Consider the following 19,385-nt stretch of genomic DNA (forward strand, 5'->3'; position numbering starts at 1 on the left):
GATTTTAAAATGTACCCATTTGTGCTTAAGAAAGAGTATAGACATGAAATATGGCTTTAATCATATTTTAAGTCACTCTTTCAATGTATAAATAGGTATTATAATGTTGTTTGTTATTAATAAGAATATATGATTAAAAGATACAATTTAAGAATGCATTCAAAATACCATTGTAGTGCATTATACATAAAGACTTTATAAAAAGTGTTGCTCTGAATTCTTCTCCATGCTCATAGATCTTCGGCCACAAAGTCACACATGTCCTGCCAGCTTCCTATCTGGAGACACTGAGCAAGATGCTGTGGGTACCATTACACAGCATCATCCCTATACTCGACTCTGCTGGGAGGAGCTGAAATGTGCATGTTAATGAAAATAAAGCCTATTTTGTGGTACTGCGATCTAGCCAAGAGTTTAGATTGTATAGGAAGCATCTCTATGTGGAATATCTACGCCTTGATCAAGATGGCAGGCAATAAAAATAGCATGCGATATAAAAGGAAAACAAAGAGCATCGTTCAAAGGAAGTCATGCAGTGACTAAAAAAAAAATAAAAGGTTTCAAATTTGCAAACCATGAACACAAACATGCCATTTCTTACCTTGATTCTTTGCAAGCTAGAGAGCTCCTCTATAAGGGATTCATCTTTGTTGTATTCACTTCAGCTGACTGTCTATTTCGGAAGAACTGTCAGTTTCAGCCATAAATGTGTCATCTTTATGAAATACAGTTAGTTTTATCATAATATCCATATAAAACGAGGGAGTTACTTGCCGGATAGCGTTATTTCTTTCTGCCGACAACGCCGATTAATTCATTTTTCGGAAAGAAATGCACACTGATGAAAGGATTATGCCATATTGCAGGAATATTATATATCTCCATGTTGTTGAGAGCCCTTGATAGCAGCGTACACTCCAGTGATGATACTAAATATTTTGCCGTGTATTTTCATCTGTCCGTTCTGTGTTTTTGGCGAGGAGAGATGATGGGTGTGCGAATAAAGGCATAGGGAGGCAGGTTTTCTTCAGTACGGAGACTCGGAAGGACCAAACGGAGGTTCGCTTATTCGCCGCAAGAGGGCGCAGTTAATATCGCCTCGGTAGGTGTCTTGCCATGCAAGCAGTTGTGGTATTTCTGGTTTTAAATATTTAAATATCATTTACTTTTATGTAAGCATTTTTTTTTTTTTTTTTGTCCTAATAGCAGCTCTTTTCAAAATGTTACACAGTTTGAGTTTCACACGAGCAGGATTGAGCGCGAGAGAAACCAACATCCATCGTGGTCCATTCTTTGGCCAAATGTTTGTTCACTGCAGTTCAGTCAACAATGAAATGCACGATACTGCTGTCACGAATGGCAGGCGACGCTCAGTGTAGATTCGTGTTTCTTAAAGGGTTAACTTATTTAAGATTTAAAAAAATTTTTTTTTTAATTCTATTTAAATATTTAGCATCAAGCAGCAGCCGTGACAAGCGATGCACCTGCTAAACAAGCTATGCTTGAAAGCCATGCAACAGTGTCGCGTCCTTTGGCGCCATCTGGTGGATATTTAAAGCTGTCACCTGATCGCTGATGCTTGTACAATACTGCATTTAATAGATCATGAATAACCTTCAGCAAAAATAATGCACATCGTTGTCTTCATTAGCAATTTCCCTTGTATGATATGGATTTTTTTTTTTTTTCAATTTTATTTTGATTTGCTTTAAACAGCAAAAACAACCCATTATTTTTTGCAAAAATTGATTTAAAAATTCGGTAAATGTAAACACGTGAAAACTTGCCTCATGACTTTGATAACAAATACTGTTATCCTGTTGTGTTCCAGAATAAGAGGACAGATTTTACCCACTTTCCTAAAAAAACGAAAATGAAAGAATAAATAAATAAAGATTATGTGAATAAATGTGCAGAAAACAAAATACATAATCAAATTGAGAAATTCTATTTTAATTTTCTTTCAATTTATTCATTTATATTATGCATGCTGCTTCTTTTTCATTTACAAAGAATATTTATTTCCATCAGTTCTTTTTAAGAAATAGTTTTTGCTCAGAACAGATGCAGTTAATCTTGTTTTACATTGTTAAACCCAGGACCAGAAAATTATTTTCCTGAATACAGCGAATATTGAATGCATAAACCAAAGTTATCATTACCATTAAAGTCTACAGTGCAACTTTCTATTAAAGAAAATAGTAACTTTCTATTTGTCAAAGAATACTGATAAAGCAATTTTTCCCCACATTGATAGTAAGAAATGTGTCTTGAGCACCAAATCAGCATTTTAGAATGATTTCTTAAGAATCATGTGACACTAAAGTATACTGCTGAAAATGATGAGGAATATATTATATTTTAAAATACAGTCAATATTTTAAACCATAAAAATATTTCACGATATTACTATTTGTACTGTATTTTTAATTAACTAAATGCAGCCTTGGTGATAAGACTTATTTCAAAAACATTTCAAATCTGATAACCTAGTGTTTGAGTTATGCTGTGATGATTACAGACAAATATAAAACAAAATTAACGCACTGAACTGTTTTTCACATTTCTTTTTATTTCTTCAAGGACAATTATGGAGTCTAGATGATCCACTTGTACACATCAAAACAATGGAATCACCACATTAACATATTTAACAATCACTGAAACAGGAGAAATGGTTAAGAGGCCATCTTTACCGCACAACTCCTGAACCACTAAACCACAGACAGCCAATCCAGGTCCTGGAAGCTCCACAATAATGGAGACCTAAAGCAGCCTCGCAGTGTGATCCATCAGGAGTGTGTTGATTACAACCAGGTCCAAGTTGGAATGTTTTAAAATAAACACTTATTCATGTAACAAAAAAAAAAAAAAAATGAACGCATCTCTCCACAGAACCAGTGCAAGAAAACAGATGATCGTGGCCACTAGACTGGAAATGAATCACAAGATCATAGTGCTTTACGGATGGAGTATGTGATTTGATTGATCCTTAATATAAACATAATATAAACAGACATTTAACAGAAGTTGATTTTGGACACTTAGGAGTTAGTAAAATCATGTTTAGTATGTACCTCCACTTCACAAAAACATCATAGATAGCAAAGTATTTCAGCAGAGCTAAAAGGCCAACTGTAAGATCATTACAAGTTTGATCGTGGCTATAAACAGTGGTTTAGACTGAGTACTGTTAGATTTGGTAGATAACCTTAGCGAAGGGAAAAAAAACATTTAATTATACAAGAATGAAAATGAGGCTGTGAGGGATAAATGGGCTGTACCTTTAAATATTTCAGCCGATGCAACACTGAAAATACATCTTCCTAAAACATTTAAGAGGACAAAAACTCTGGCTGCGAAAATGAGATCTTAATATCCAGTAAAATCTACAGCCTCATTTTTATTTGTTTAAAGATGGCATCTCAGATCTGTGGCCAATTAAAGTCCTCCACAGACATCTGTTTGCAGTGCTGTTCTGCTATGAATGTTCATTTTCAGAATTAACTGATGTCAACAGCAAAGAAATTACATATTGTTCAGAGTTTACAGTAACGTAAGGAAACTTGCTTCCACCATGGGTTTAAAAAAAAAATTCTCAATTTGGATTCACAATTATCTCTCACAATTCTGACTTTTCTTGCAATTATGAGAACAAAAGTCACAATTGCTACATATAAAATCAGAATTGCAAGACGTAAACTTGCAATTGGAAGAAAAAAAAATCTGAATTGTGAGATATAAACTCAGAATTGCGAGATGTAAGGTCACAGCTCTGAAGAAAAAGGTACGACTTTTGAGTATTTCACAATTCAGATTTTTGTCTAAATTACTTTAACTTTTTTTTTTTTAAACCCATGGAGGAAACAAGCTTCCTGGGAGATAAAGACCACTTCTTGCTACTAAAAAAAATAAAGTTACAAGACAACTAGGAAATACGGAATGGCAAACACCCTCATGCTTCACAAAAAACAAACTGCTTTTAATATGTACACACGTCAGATAATTATATCCGCTCATTTTTAACCAACCAGAACTGAAGAGAGCCCTACAAAGTGAGGGTCTACACTGGTAGAAATACGATTGGAGATGACTGGTATTATTCTTTTTTTTTTTAAACATCATAGTTTTGGTATAACTGTTTTCTTAAATTCAGTAGCTACATGAAAGAACACAACACGTGAGAGTGAGATCAGGTCAAGCACACCGGATACACCAGGTGTCATCACGCAAATACAAGAACATTCTTGCATACAGCGATCAAGAGAATACTTTACGATTTACACCCATCCAATGCAAAGAACCACACTAATGCAATTTATCACTTTTCTTGTACTGTACAGAACAATCACAGCGAACTATATATTGGAATTTGAGATGAATACAAACATAACACCCTATATGTCAAAAAATCATCCCCAACATCGGGTCTATAGACAGTCTGTTCTGTCACCATATGCAGGATCACTGTTTATATTATTAAGCTATTTTAATAAATTAAATACCTTTTAATTTCAAAAAAAGGAAAAATTCTATCATTTAAATTGGATTTTATGACATCATGGAGGTATGGCCAAAATCATAAAGTGATATTTTCATTTTCAGAATTATGAGATGCCAAACTAAGTGTGAAAGTCGTCAAAGATCTGCCTTTGACATCATCATGCACTCTTTTAAGACAAATTGGTGCACATACAATATTTCAATCTTCAGAAAATGATGGTTAAAAACAGACACAAAGGAAAATACATTTAAATAATTTACTATGTATTTACACCTCCTGTTTGCACCAGCAACACAGCATCTTTGATCAGTAGGTTGTGTAGTCATCTAATCTCCCATTTTTACTTTCGATGTCTGAACAGAGAGAGAGAAAAAAAAAACAGTTAATGATTACACAGGTGCCAAAAAAAAACACAATCTGATGTATAAAATATTATCCTGAATACACCAATATTGAATAGATAAACCAAAAAGATATCAAACATCTTACTGCAACTATAGAACCCACATGAAACGACTGTGTTTTAATATGAGCTGCTCTTGTGTGGCTGAATAATCTCAATCTGAATTCAAGCATGCATGTCAGATCAATTTACAGAGTGTGACTGGAAATGGTGATAAAATATTCATTTTCCAGAGGGTGGTCATAAGTAGCTAGATGGATATTAATGACAAATAATTCAAAAGATCACCCAGCTGGAAATCAGATGGGGGAAATGCTGCTTAATGGCAACACGGTTAGGTAAACTAAAGGCCTGTTCACACAAAGAATAAAATGAAGAAGTGAAACAAAATGCTTATTCAGACAAAGAGCAAAATAAAAAAGCATTCTGGTCATTCATATGCTTAAATGCAAGATACAATCCATCTGACAATACACATTTTACTCTCTGTAAAATACAAGCCATCTGATGAATAATACACGAATAATGGGTTTAATGACAATAATACTGCTGTACTTTCTATAGTACAGTGCTGTTGGAAGGGGGAACAGAAACAAATTGATTCTTGTTTGCAATATCCACAACAAATATTCACTCTTGGCATGAAAAAGGCCTTAAGACTAAGATGACAATGACATTTACATTTAGTCAAACTAAATGTAAATTTTTATCCAAAGCGACTTACAAATGAGGACAATGGAAGCAATCAAAATCAACAAAAGAGCAATGATATGCAAGTGCTATAACAAGTCTCAGTTAGTCTAGCGCAGTACACGTAGAAAGGTATTTAAAAAATAAATAAAAATATTATTTAGGTAATGAATATAGGCCATGAATGAATGCCTAATGCTTTTACAGTAAAATGAGTTCATAAATACATTCATAATTAAAAACAGCAATTTACTACAGTGCAGTAGCACCTCATAGATTTCAAAATGTTTTAAATAACTGAAAACCTGAAATGTCTTATACGTTATATTTTCTGCTGTCACTAGAAATCAACTGACTCAGTCTAATAAGATCATACTAACAATTCAGGGCTCATGAGTTGCTGTGAACGTGAACAACTGTTACTAAAACATTACATTTATGCATCTGGCAGATGATTTTTTTTTTTTTTATGTATTCAAAGTAAATATTTTTAGAATATACATTACGTTTTTGCTGTGCTATGCCCTATTTAGTAAACCATGAGCACAACAGCTCATATTAAAATATTACAAGAGTAGAAAGAACATATATAGCAATTTTAGAAAACGCCTTGCCTGCAAGATGGCTACGATCACTCCAAACAGTCCAATGGCACTGCCGAAAATTTCAACAATGAGGATCTTGACAAATAGGCTGGCATTCTGAGCATCAGCGAGGGCAGCTCCACTGCCCACAATGCCAACACAGATGCCACAGAAGAGGTTTGAAAAGCCAACAGTGAGTCCAGCACCAAACATGGAGTAGCCTGAAAAAAAAAAAACAGCACAAATGTGTCATCCAGTAGCTTAACAGAGGCAGATGAAAATATTTCAAGTAAAATTGCAAGTGATTTAGAAGCAAAATTTACCTGCATGGTAGTTCTTTGCTCCAATAGCCTCTGGAGTCGTACCAGAGAAGTTCTTAATGACAGGAAATGGAAAAACGTTTTACAGTGACTACTGTTGTTCATGTAATGCAGAATTTAAATGTTGTAAAAAAGCTCAAGAAAAAACATCTGCTCTTAACACACAACAAATACACTAAAATCTCTTTAACATAAGAAATTCATAAATTTGAACTTACCTCTGCCAAATTGCTAATGACAATTGCCATGATGATTCCGTAAATGGCAACAGCTTCACAAAAGATAATGCTAGAAAAAAAGAAAAATTCAATGAACTGTCACCAAGTGCCACTGTGAGCTAAAAAAGCCTTACGCAAGCAAATAAAATCAGTCAGTTACCAGACAGATGGAATCATATACAAAAACAACTGTTTTTTTTTTAATTTTCATTAGCCACATGAATAAATTGAAAAATATATATTTGTGAGACTGTTGCCTAAAATTAAACTTCATCTTAAGTTTAGCCTTTTTTAATAGACAATTGCAGAATAATTGTGGCAACACTGGTGTTAAAGACACCAAAATGAAAATAAAATATCATTGTATGTGTCATATATGTAGGCCTATATATGCTAATTCTGAACCCCAATTGTCTCTGTGATACCAAAAAAGGGCTCATTTGCATATAAAAATAAACCTTTAAAACAAAGTAAACTGCATATACCTGACAAGATTTTTGGTCTTGATTCTAGGGGCTTTGACTCCACCACCAATGATGCTGGATCCAGTGATATAAATCCCCCTGCAGTCACATACTTGTAATTTACTGTTTGTACATTATTATCATTTCAAATATCTCAGTAAAAATAATACAAAAGCAGCATGCAATAATAATTTTGGTGACTGAGCTACTGATAGAAATACAGAGTTGAATGCTTTTATTTATAAAAGAGCTTTTTTTAAACAGTGCAGGAGAGGATATGGAAAACTGCACTACAACATGTCAAAATTTCCAATATGTTTTTTTCTGAGCTGTCAACTTCTGTAAGACACAAAAAAAGAGGAAATAGACAGCCTTACCATGCAGCTCCAACAACAGACAGAGAGATGGCCAGGCCAATTCCAAGATTAGCCCACATAAATGGAGAAGTCTCTGTTAAAAACCTGCAACAAAAAAGTTAGGTTATATAGACTTCATTAGGAGCATTTAATTCATATCAAGTCTTAAATTAGGTCTTGTGGATATCAGAAATGTTACTGTAGTAAACAAGACAAATCATGCTTTAAGGTTTCAAAAACTGTACTGAACACATACCATGCTACATCAAATCGAAATCCAAGGTCAAAAATCGTATAGCAAATACCTGTGAAGAAAGAAAGAAATGACTAGATTAGTACTTTTTAAGTTAAGCGTTTAAGGTTAACCAGAAATTAGAAAGTTTAAAAGTGACAATTTTCATCCAAACCTAAAAAAAAACAAACAAACAAAAAAAGTTTACATTTGAGGAAAAACAAAAGCAGGGAAATGTCTTGTAAAGTGGCATAATTAATTTGAATAAATGGCATAATATGGATAGACTTTTTCTGCAGAATCATAGAGGGTATTTGTGAAAGCTCACAGTCATGTGAGAGTTATCTTCCTCATTTAGTCATAAAACCATGTTCAACTACCCTATAACTGCTATAACATTTAAAAAAAAAAATTAACTTAAAAAAAAAAAAAAATCCACACTTCCTACATATTTAATTAAATTTTGCTGATCTCCTGTGCGATTACAGCCAACGTGTGGAGAAAAAGGTGAAAATACAGATACCAGAGAAACATTTCAACTCCGGCTAACATAATAAAAACGTTCTCGTCAGAGCAGGTGTATATCTAATTCACATAGACAGCCTTTAAACTCCATAGCTCGACTCTAAACTGTTTACACCAATGTTTTACGATAAGAGCGTTCAATACAATTAAAACGACATTTAAATTTATGTTTTACGTAGTCGTGCTAGTACAGCTAACGTCAGTTAAGGCAAGCCAAAATAAATGTCTGTCCGGCCAAAGAGACATGAGGAACAGTAAAGAATTAGAAAGATAACTATGTACGCAGCAATAAATATTACTATTAAGATGCGTGTGTTATTAATGTCCATATGTCAGCTGGTCTCATTAGCACTCACCGACGATCAGGATGGTCGTCCAGAAGGCCAAAGTGACCCCGGTGTATAAAATCGCGTGCCCGTTCATCATCCACTCCACCAACAGCGCCAGGTTTGCTATCTAAAGGTTCTCCCGCGAATAAACCTAAGCTACGGTGATGTTATTTTTTGTTAGATGATTGTATTTTGAAGAGAAATGGATTCCTGTGAGCCCTTCAAATCGGCGAAGGCTGGAAATGCTACATCCATCAGAGGGGAAGGAGTCATCAGCTGATCATGTGACTCGCTCGAGCTGTGCACGTGACTCAGGACGTCACGCTTCCTTCAGTGATCTAAAGCGCAGATCTCCGATCAGATCATACATTTCAGTTGGTGGCGGTAATGCACCAAAAGCTGGCTTGACCACCGCCAAGAAACACTACAAGAAGAAGAAGAAGAAGGTCATAAATTGGTTTCTCTTTGGTTTTAATTAACTCTGATGTTGATTATAGAGTTTGGAAAACGTTTTGGTCTATATCTAATTAAAAAAACCAAGGAAGTATAATTTAAACATATATATGCATATAGAATTTAGCTGCTCTGCTAAACGATATTTCAGGCTACAAAGAAAATGTAGCCAAGATGTTTGTTTTGTAAACAAGATGTTTGTTTTGGAAACTGTTACTGCCCATAGGACTTTCCTACCAAAAATATGTTTTTTTTTCAAAACCTATCTATCTATCTATCTATCTATCTATCTATCTATCTATCTATCTATCTATCTATCTATCTATCTATCTATCTTTGAGAAAAACTGAATAAATAAATAAATAAAAATAAATATTCATACATGTAGTCTATCTATCTATCTATCCATCCATCTATCGTAAACTAAAAATGATTGTAAATAGAGAGAAGAAATAAAATATAATAAACAATATTTTATAACTGGGGAAAAAAGTCTAAAATCATTTTCATTTATTATTTATTGTAGTTCATGTCTCATCCAGACGATGGCAGTAAATTCTCATTAATGTGAAAAATCTATATTCAGGCTTATGTTAGGAGAAAATCCACTGATGACTTGCATCATCATTCTAAACCTCAGGGGAAAATTCAGTTGAAACACCACTTAGTCTGTTTAATGATGCTTAACTGGAGGTGCAAATGTCATTTCTGACAGAAAGGACAGTGTGTTTTTCAGACAGACATCAGACATTGATATGTGCACCCACTGAAATGTGAATTCTTGTGAGATGATGGGTGAACAGGTAAAATATGTGTGAGATAGTTTTGTATTCGGACAATTTGTCAGCCACACATTGATTTAAGCTTATCAGTTCCACAAATGGTCAATACATTGCCACCACAGGAGTCTTACTTTCAGAGCTAGTAGAAGATGCTGTGCTTCACACCAATTTCCTCTCTTCCCTGTCTGTCCCCGAGAAATTCATCACTTTAGCAAACAGTCGAATCTATGGCCAGGCTTTCATTAGCTTTCTTTCCTTGTGGCAAAGTCAGGCTTTTTCATTTACTACTGATAGTGTCCCAGATTCATGTTAGGCTGCCTGAAATCAATCCATCAGTCTACATAGGGGGGCCAAAAAACTCAATATTGTAATAAACATTTCATATGCTGAAATATGACTCCTATTTCACAATGAATTTTAATAACAGACTTTTGAAGTCCTTCAAGACTTATGCAGTTCACAATTTCGCAATGGAAATGTTACATATCATTGAGCCACAGCCCTCGGTTTTTAATGAAGTGTTTTTGTTTTTTAATTAGAGCTATTAATGAGATATTAAAGGTGCTGTAAGAGATTACAGCTACTTTGCTAATCAGACGTTGTCTCTATGAAATCCAGCCCTCCAAAGACAGATCAGCAAACCTGAACACGTCAAAGGCAGCGAAGCAGAGAGTGTTTTGTTTTGGGCTTAAAACTCATGACCTTCTTTTTTTTTTCTTTTTTTGTGCAAAGCTGTCTCAGAGAAAGATATACTGAAATACAGCTGAAAAAAAACATTAAATAGTAGACTAAAAACTTAATTAGAAAGTACGGTAACACTTTACAATAAGGTGTCATTTGTTAACATTAGTTAATGTATTAACTAAAATGAACAAACAATGAACAATGTATTTATTACACTATTTATTAATCTTTGTTAATGTTAGTTAATGAAAATACAGTTGTTCATTATTTATTCATGTTCACAGTGCATTAACTAATGTTAACAAGCACAACTTATGATTTTAATAATGCATTAGTAAATGCTGAAATGAACATTAACTAAGATTAATAGAAAAGATTAATGTTGTAGATGTATTGTTCATTGTTAGTTCATGTTAACTAATGTAATGAAGTAATGAACCTTATTGTAAAGTGTTACCGAAAGTACTAAAGTTACTATAACTGTAATAAAAATAAAGCTAAACATAAATATAAAAAACTAATAAAAATTACAAAACCACATGAAAAAAACTACTAAAATGTAAATTTAATTAAAATAAAAAATAAAATTTAAATAAATACCATGTTATGCCTGGTATTCCAAAAAAGCATAAGTACAAGGCATACAGAACCTTTAATTATGAATTATGAAAAACTATTGTGCACATATGAGGACTTCTAGAATAAAGATAGAAAAGACAGCAAATAAGGTTATTCTCCTGTTATTGAATGCATGGTAATTCCAAATCTTCAAGGCATGATAAAAGATTTATGATTCATTTTCTATTATTGCTATATCATTGTGTTCCTTTCTCATACAACTGAAAGCAAGCTGTGCGATTATGTAAGTTCGCACTGAATTCCATCCAACCAAAAGATTGCATTTGTCCTAGAGACAGTCACTGAGTCATCTTCTATATAATCAGTTTAAAACATTACATAGCTGAATGGGGGACGAGAGACAATTTAAATAAAATATCTCCCTGGGTTAAGTGAGGGAAATTGAAGTGCAAACAACAGCGTAACCAAATCAATGTCCTAACTGTGTTTTATTCATTCTAGGCACATCTCCACAGCTAAAACCCAGAGAGCAAAAAGCTTTTCAGCTTTAGTAAATAGGACTTAATGAGTGTCAAAGCCTGTGAAGCATATGTGAGCGAAAATCACAAAATAAGGGTGCATCTGAGAGCACATGATGTATGATAATTTTAACATTGCTCGCCTGAAAGGAACATATGTCCGATATCAGCAGGCCCAGGGCAGCAGATTATTAAAAGGCTGAATGATGCAAACCTGACGTTTTATTCCAGCTCATCCGAAAGTGTTGTCATGTGTCATATCTCTGCGTTCTGAGCCGAGCGGATGGTGCATACGGCTCCATGTGCTCTCAGAGTTGCAATTCTTCGACTTTATGTGCTAGATTAATTAAGAAAACGTCTACTATAGTGAGCTGTACGTCAAGTTTTAATTAAATCTGGTTTACAAGTCCAGCATTCATCTAAAATCCCAATACTTAAAAAGATTCTGACATGTTTTGGATAGTTTCTTTGAGAAAAATGAATGCAGATAAGATGGAAGCCCGTTTCTGCGACAGGATAAAAAAAAAAAAATGTAATTCTAAGTTTATATCTCACATTTCTTACTTTTTTCCTTGTTATTCAGAATTGAATTGGATTTACGAGACATAAACTCGCAACTCTGGGACAATTTGCGAAATAAACTCAGAATTCGACATTTTTTCTGAGTTTAAATCTTCCAATTCTGAATTTTCTCTGAATTCTTAGCCTACATCTCGCAATTCTGCTAGGCATAGTTGCGACGTTTTATCTCATGATTCAGATTTTTTTTCTCGCAACTGGGAGTTTATATTCAGACTTCTCGGAATCTCAAAAACATCTCACAATTTCTTAATATTAAGGAATAAAAAGATACAAATTTTTGCAATTACCTTTTTTATTTTCTATCCCATAGCAGAAACAAGATTCAATACATCATAATGTTGCATGGAGGAGAATGAGATTTTGAATACACATTAAAATGAAGGACACATGAAAATTGCCCTTTTTTTTTATCACAAACTGTGAACCTTTTTTACCCATGCAGTAAGGAGAAAAGAATTTCAACCAGGAATGTGATTTGCATTTTGACATGTCCTTGAATGAGAACTCAAATGGCCGGCCAGCTCTTTCCAGTAATAGTTTTATGACAAACAAAATTACACCAGACAGACATTTTTCTTGCAGCGTTACAGGTAAACAGAGCCAGCGCAGCTGCCTCGTGTTTTTAAAAGGGGTGTGGTGTTCACGGTGATTAAGAATCTGGGCTGCTAACTGAAAGGCTGTGGATTCAGTCCCAAGTATGTGAGTGACCCATCTGGAGAACAGAGTCACAAAGATCACAGCCTCAGCTGCTGCAAGAAGCTCCTTGCAATTATTTCACTGTCGCTTTAGGGGGGAAATCAGACAGAAAACTGTGCTTCACAGCATAGTATTTGCAACAGTTGAGCAAAAACCTATAATGAGAGAGTGTAGATTGAACATCTCAACTGCACTATTTGTCACAGGTCCACTGATTGCTTTTCCAAAGCAGATCATGTGTCTCGCATTGGAGAGAACATCTCCTGCTGCTAAAGACCTAATGTAAAAAACAAATAGATTTTTTTTTTTTTTTTACATTTTTTAGATTAGTTGGTTGAAAAGAGAAATGCAAATGTCTCCACCATTATTAGATTTTAGATCACTGATGGAAATGAATCACAGAATTTCAAGATCTGCTGTTTTTGTACAGAAAAGAACAACATCAAAGACGTCTGAATGTCCATGTACACTCCCCTAGATGCGGACCTTTTCTTTGCTTGTGTAAAGTACTCTATTTCCATTCTCAGATTCTGAGCTCCTTTTATGTTAAATTTAAAGAAACACTCGGGCAGTGAATGGAAAGGGAAAAATTCTTAACAAGCAAACAGAAGCGATGCCTGAAATAAACCAGCTTTGCTGTGGACAGAGAGCCTGAGAAACAACTAAGGGTTCATTACTACTGGAAATGGATGGCTATAAGCTGCATACATTTCCGTGGTATACAGGTGCTGGTCATATAATTAGAATATCATCAAAAAGTTGATTTATTTCACTAATTCCATTCAAAAAGTGAAACTTGTATATTATATTCATTCATTACACACAAACTGATATATTTCAAATGTTTATTTCTTTTAATTTTGATGATTAGAGCTTACAGCTCATGAAAGTCAAAAATCAATATCTCAAAATATTAGAATATTACTTAAGACCAATACAAAGAAAGGATTTTTAGAAATCTTGGCCAACTGAAAAGTATGAAAATGAAAAATATGAGCATGTACAGCACTCAATACTTAGTTGGGGCTCCTTTTGCCTGAATTACTGCAGCAATGTGGCGTGGCATGGAGTCGATCAGTCTGTGGCACTGCTCAGGTGTTATGAGAGCCCAGGTTGCTCTGATAGTGGCTCATCTGCATTGTTGGGTCTGGTGTCTCTCATCTTCCTCTTGACAATACCCCATAGATTCTCTATGGGGTTCAGGTCAGGCGAGTTTGCTGGCCAATCAAGCACCGTAACACTATGGTCATTGAACCAGCTTTTGGTACCTTTGGCAGTGTGGGCAGGTGCCAAGTCCTGCTGGAAAATGAAATCAGCATCTCCATAAAGCTTGTCAACAGAAGGAAGCATGAAGTGCTCTAAAATTTCCTGGTAGATGGCTGCGTTGACTGTGGACATCAGAAAACACAGTGGACCAACACCAGCAGATGACATGGCAGCCCAAATCATCACTGACTGTGGAAACTTCACACTGGACTTCAAGCAACATGGATTCTGTGACTCTCCACTCTTCCTTCAGACTCTGGGACCTTGATTTCCAAATGAAATGTAAAATTTACTTTCATCTGAAAAGAGGACTTTGGACCACTGAGCAACAGTCCAGTTCTTTTTCTCCACAGCCCAGTTAAGATGCTTCTGACGTTGTCTCTGGTTCAGAAGTGGCTTGGTAGCCCTTTTCCTGAAGACGTCTGAGCGTGGTGACTCTTGATGCACTGACTCCAGCTTCAGTTCTCTCCTTGTGAAGCTCTCCCAAGTGTTTGAATCGGCTTTACTTGACTGTATTCTCAAGCTTGCGGTCATCCCTGTTGCTTGTGCACCTTTTCCTACCCAAATTCTTCCTTCCAGTCAACTTTGCATTTAATATGCTTTGATACAGCACTCTGTAAACAGCCACACCTTTCAGTAATGAGCTTCTGTGACTTACCCTCTTTGTGGAGGGCGTCAATGATCGTCTTCTGGATCATTGCCAAGTCAGCAGTCTTCCCCATTATTATGGTTTCAAAGAACAAGAGATACCCAGAATTTATACTGTAGGGATGGTCATTTATTCAAACTCAAATGTAAATATTCTAATATTTTGAGATACTGATTTTTGACTTTCATGAGCTGTAAGCTCTAATCATCAAAATTAAAAGAAATAAACATTTGAAATATATCAGTCTGTGTGTAATGAATGAATATACTATACAAGTTTCACTTTTTGAATGGAAATAGTGAAATAAATCAACTTTTTGATGATATTCTAATTATATGACCAGCACCTGTATATCTGAAATATAATAGTATGCATAAGTGCTATTGTGCATATGAATTGTATAGAAATACCCAATTCAAATAACATACAAACAACTGTCAGTCCTGCCTGAACAGAAACTGAAAGTGGGATTGCATAATGGCTCAGAATGTGTTAATCATGTGCCCTTTGGAGAAAAGAAAGATCTGGCAATGAAAAATACTTTGCTATTGTGTTGTGTGTTTACAGAATCCGCATCAACATACCTCAACAAAAGTGATGTCTGAGTATGCAGATGAATGGAAGTTCACAGGTCGAACCATTAATGCAACAACGAGTGCTTTTTGTCTAACTATTGAATACTAGTCATTAGCGATGATTAAGAGGTAATTTTGTTTGCAACTGCGGAATGAATGTTGAATGGTTTATAGTTGAACTGGCAGATACAACAAACATTATGTCTCTGGTGACCTCAGCATCTGTGCACCCAATCATGAAGGACACAACATATCATATGCAATTATGTTGTTACATGGATCCCAATGTAAAGAACTTATTGAAAGCTACTCACTAAATAAATATGTGGACATGGTGACATGATTGATCAATCAAAATCAAGTATCTAAGACAGCAGGTTTTATACACAGAGTATTCATATAATAAAACCTGCTAAACCATCCATGGCACTGAAATGTGTGTGTGTGTGTGTGTGTGTTTTCTTTTCTATAGCTGAGCTGGTTATATTTGTCCTTAAAATGTTTTGTTTCAAAAGCGAACTCTCAAAGGACACTATGTTACTCCCTACATGTTCTGTAGTTGGGAGAGAAAATGCTGAAGCAGACACGGTGTACTTAATTCTTTATTATATTATTTTCAAATGAGTTTGGGTGGTTTAATGAAAAAGAAAACGTTGGCATGGTTACCAGTTTCAGGTCCTTGCTTTCTCAACCGCACTGTCCGTTATGAGCTCAGTGGACTGTAGTCAAATGACAGGAGGGATTTCTTTTAGAAGATTCCTTACTACGATATTTTTTAAATATATTTGGAAGGCTCTGCTCTCCTGCACAATTTTAATGCATTATACAGTCTTTGATGTTTTAATAAAGAAAAGCACACAGAACAAGACGTGTTGAGTGCTAAAAATGAAGTCAAACAGAAATCAAAGATGTGCAAAATTGGTCAGATAGCAGTCAGCCACATGCTTTAATTTTGACTCAGAAGCACAATGGTTAAGTTAATGGTCATTCTGCCCTTGTCTCTTTTTAAATATGGACGAGGAACATTCCCCACAGAGTGTCACTTTATTGCAAATATTACAAAAAAGTAATTTCATTAGGATATTCATTAAATATGCACATTGCTGTTATGAATAATGATATTCACAGCCTGTGTTTAATGGGGAAAAATAGGCTCCAAAATCTGATGTATTATTCATGGTGGGTACAACAGCAAGCATTACTATTACTATAGCTCATAATTTGAGTCAGGGATTTGATTACTTTTCTAAATGTGTGATTTTCAGTTGGTGGATGATAAAACAAGCAAAGCAAAAATCCCTGAGGAAGGGACCCAAGTCATATCTAAGGACCGTAATTTCACAGATACCACAAATAAACTACTTTAAAGGGCTAGTCCACTCAAAAATTTATATTCTGTCATCATTTACTCATGTCATTCCAAACCTGCGTGACTTTTTATTTTATTTAATCCCAATTTCAATAAACACTTTTTGGACCCCATTGATTTTTTATTGTATGGGAAAAACTCACCTAACCCACAATATTCGAAATAAATTATGCGTTCCACAGAAGAAAGTTAGTCATGGGTTTGAATGTGACAAACAAGGTCACAGACCTGTCATCCTTACTTCCACTCTTTTCCCCCATTTTACAAGCTGATTTTCCACTGGAACATTGACCTAGAGGACCAAAGCCTGTAATTTCAGAGAGAAAAAGAACTCAGGGCAGATTGAACTTTGTGACTTCACATACAACATTCCACTTACTTCACCCTATATTTCACCAATGCTTTTATCACGTTACCATTGACCTTTAAGAAAATCAACACTAATTATCTAACTCTTGACAAATCTGAAAGAAGCCTAATTTAGTTTGCCGTGCAGGTGAACACTATCTCCCTTGGTTACCAACAGTGTGAAAAGACGTAAAAATCATCTTGGTTTTAGCTTTTAAACAAGCCATTTTTTTTCCACTTCAAGGTCTAATAGTCTCTCTAGTTTCTATAATCAGCATCTCTTCAGCTCAAACACACCACAGAGGCACTGTGATCAAATGCATGCTGCTGTTGAAACCACAGGATATTTTAGGTACTTACACACCAGGTTTCATGGCCTCTTCAAGCCCCATCTACCCTCAAGAGACCATAAGACATTTTGAGCAACAGCATTTCAAACTTAGCTTAATTCATATGGACAGAAAAGATAATTTTGTGAATTTTAATTTGGAGCCACTTCATCACCAATTAGCAAGCTCTGTAATCATCAACAATCCCATCAGAGTCCATTCCAAATCTACCGCACACCTTTTCCGAAGGTCTGATTCACACAGGTAAGTGTGTCGGTGAGATCATCAAAGTATTTCAGTTTGAAAGAATTCTCAGTATAATTACAGTGAAGTGCTCTTTTTACTGCTATTTGTAACTATCACAAGCTACATTCACCTGAAAGAGCCACATTGACACTGGTCATTACAGAAACCATATGACAGGTCTGTAAAATATTTCATAAACATCAGACAGTACTTATATTAGATGTATTAACATCTGAAGAAAAAGTTTCTGTGCAGACAGATGTGCTTTTATGGTGTTTGCCATACGATGCTGTCTGTACAATTCAAACCTGTTTTTTTCTTTCTTTCTAAAGCTGGCATCTAAAGACAACTTCAAAAAGGTGTTGATTTGAATTATTCGGCTTACATCAAAAATGCCTTCTGATGTATTTGTTACGCACTGGATATGAAAGCAATCATTCATTTGAAATATTTTCTTTGATACTCTAAGAATGTGTATAACATTAATCCTGGAATATATGTGTAATCTATTAGGACAAAAGTTTGCCATGTGAATTATGCACATATGTTGGTGATGTGTCGCTCGGCTGACATCACCTTTCCTCCTTGCATATTTTCTCACCAATCATTATGTCACAGCAGTCAGAAGAATGTAAAAAGCACTGAATCACCTCATCCATCAGCACATTGCACTCATGGTATTGGCTGCACAAGTCCCACAGATATTCCAACAGTCTGCTCGGCTCATCATGAACAGCATGATTGAATTCAGTGGGGTGCATGTGGAGATGCTGATGAATAAGTTTAGGAAAGGCTGGAAGCAAGGGTTTAGTCTTAATGGGGTGGATAGATTTTCTTTTGGCACTGGCTTTGAGATTGAAGCGAGACTCACTCAGGAATAGTAGCTGGCGGTATTGCTGTTTCCTGGGGTACTGTTTTGGTCTTCTCCAAACAATCGTTACAGAAGAAACTCCATAGGGTGACATTTTTAAAAGAGACATAGGTATGGTTCTGTAAAGTGGAGTACTCTGGCAGCTGCCATCTAACCTACGGAGAGGAAAAACACAACAGAGGGATAAAAATATCATAAAGGGGTTTATGTACTTTTGCAGAGCTGTGTTAATAAAGATTGACCCAGATGGTATATACTTGGTGGGAGTGGTCGCCAAGTGACCATAATAGCCATAATTTATACACCTATATTAAAGCAACAGATTTTATTTTTGCCCTTCAGTGCTGTTTTTCATGCATTTAACACAGTAAGTTCATGTACATTAAGCCTAGACAAAGAAGTTAAAAGGCCAAGACATTATATACACTATCAAGTTACTTTGCAAAAGATTTCTATTACAAATAAATGATCTGTTGAACTTTCTATTGACCAAAGAATCCGGAGGAATAAAAAAAAAAAAAAGAAGTTCCACAAAAATATTTTCAACTTATCAAAATCAGCATATTAGATGATATCTGAAGTATCGTGTGACACTGAAGACTGGAGTAATGGCTGCTGAAAATTCAGCTTTGCCGTCACTGGAATAAATAGGTCACGACACAGAGGTATGTGATCAAACAGGGGTATTTATTGACTGATGAGCCAGGGAAGAAGCAGGAGCAGTCGAGAGGTGAGTATGACACTGTGAGGCAGTTTCTGAATGGCTTAGCTTGCGGTAACTTGATCCTTGTTTCGCTGTAGGAGGAGCGGTGG

General features: G+C 35.2%; 2 protein-coding genes across 2 annotated transcripts in view; both read right to left on the bottom strand.

Moving 5' to 3' along the window:
- Nucleotides 1-1,492, bottom strand: part of b4galt2 (UDP-Gal:betaGlcNAc beta 1,4- galactosyltransferase, polypeptide 2) — a 113,552-nt gene extending 112,060 nt beyond the window's left edge. The window contains exon 1 of the mRNA XM_058745876.1: nt 602-1,492. The gene's annotated coding sequence lies outside the window, so the exon portion shown is untranslated. The remainder of the gene's footprint in view (nt 1-601) is intronic.
- Nucleotides 1,493-2,552: 1,060 nt separating this feature from the next.
- Nucleotides 2,553-8,981, bottom strand: atp6v0b (ATPase H+ transporting V0 subunit b). The gene is made up of 8 exons (XM_058761015.1): nt 8,653-8,981; nt 7,796-7,844; nt 7,561-7,644; nt 7,205-7,282; nt 6,720-6,789; nt 6,505-6,556; nt 6,212-6,402; nt 2,553-4,857 (listed from the first exon to the last, which is right to left on the bottom strand). The coding sequence occupies exons 1-8, from the start codon at nt 8,720-8,722 to the stop codon at nt 4,831-4,833; spliced, it is 621 nt and encodes a 206-aa protein (XP_058616998.1). The 5' UTR covers nt 8,723-8,981; the 3' UTR covers nt 2,553-4,830.
- Nucleotides 8,982-19,385: the final 10,404 nt, after the last annotated feature.

This window comes from Onychostoma macrolepis, chromosome 02 (genome assembly GCF_012432095.1).
Source record: "Onychostoma macrolepis isolate SWU-2019 chromosome 02, ASM1243209v1, whole genome shotgun sequence".
Lineage (NCBI taxonomy): Eukaryota > Metazoa > Chordata > Actinopteri > Cypriniformes > Cyprinidae > Onychostoma > Onychostoma macrolepis.

Coding starts and splice junctions, on each gene's coding strand:
- atp6v0b (XM_058761015.1), bottom strand. CDS start 8,722: ATGATGAACGGGCACGCGATTTTATACACCGGGGTCACTTTGGCCTTC. Junction 7,283..7,560: donor TCTGTTGTTGGAGCTGCATG/GTAAGGCTGTCT, acceptor ATGTGACTGCAG/GGGGATTTATATCACTGGAT. Junction 6,557..6,719: donor TCATTAGCAATTTGGCAGAG/GTAAGTTCAAAT, acceptor CCTGTCATTAAG/AACTTCTCTGGTACGACTCC.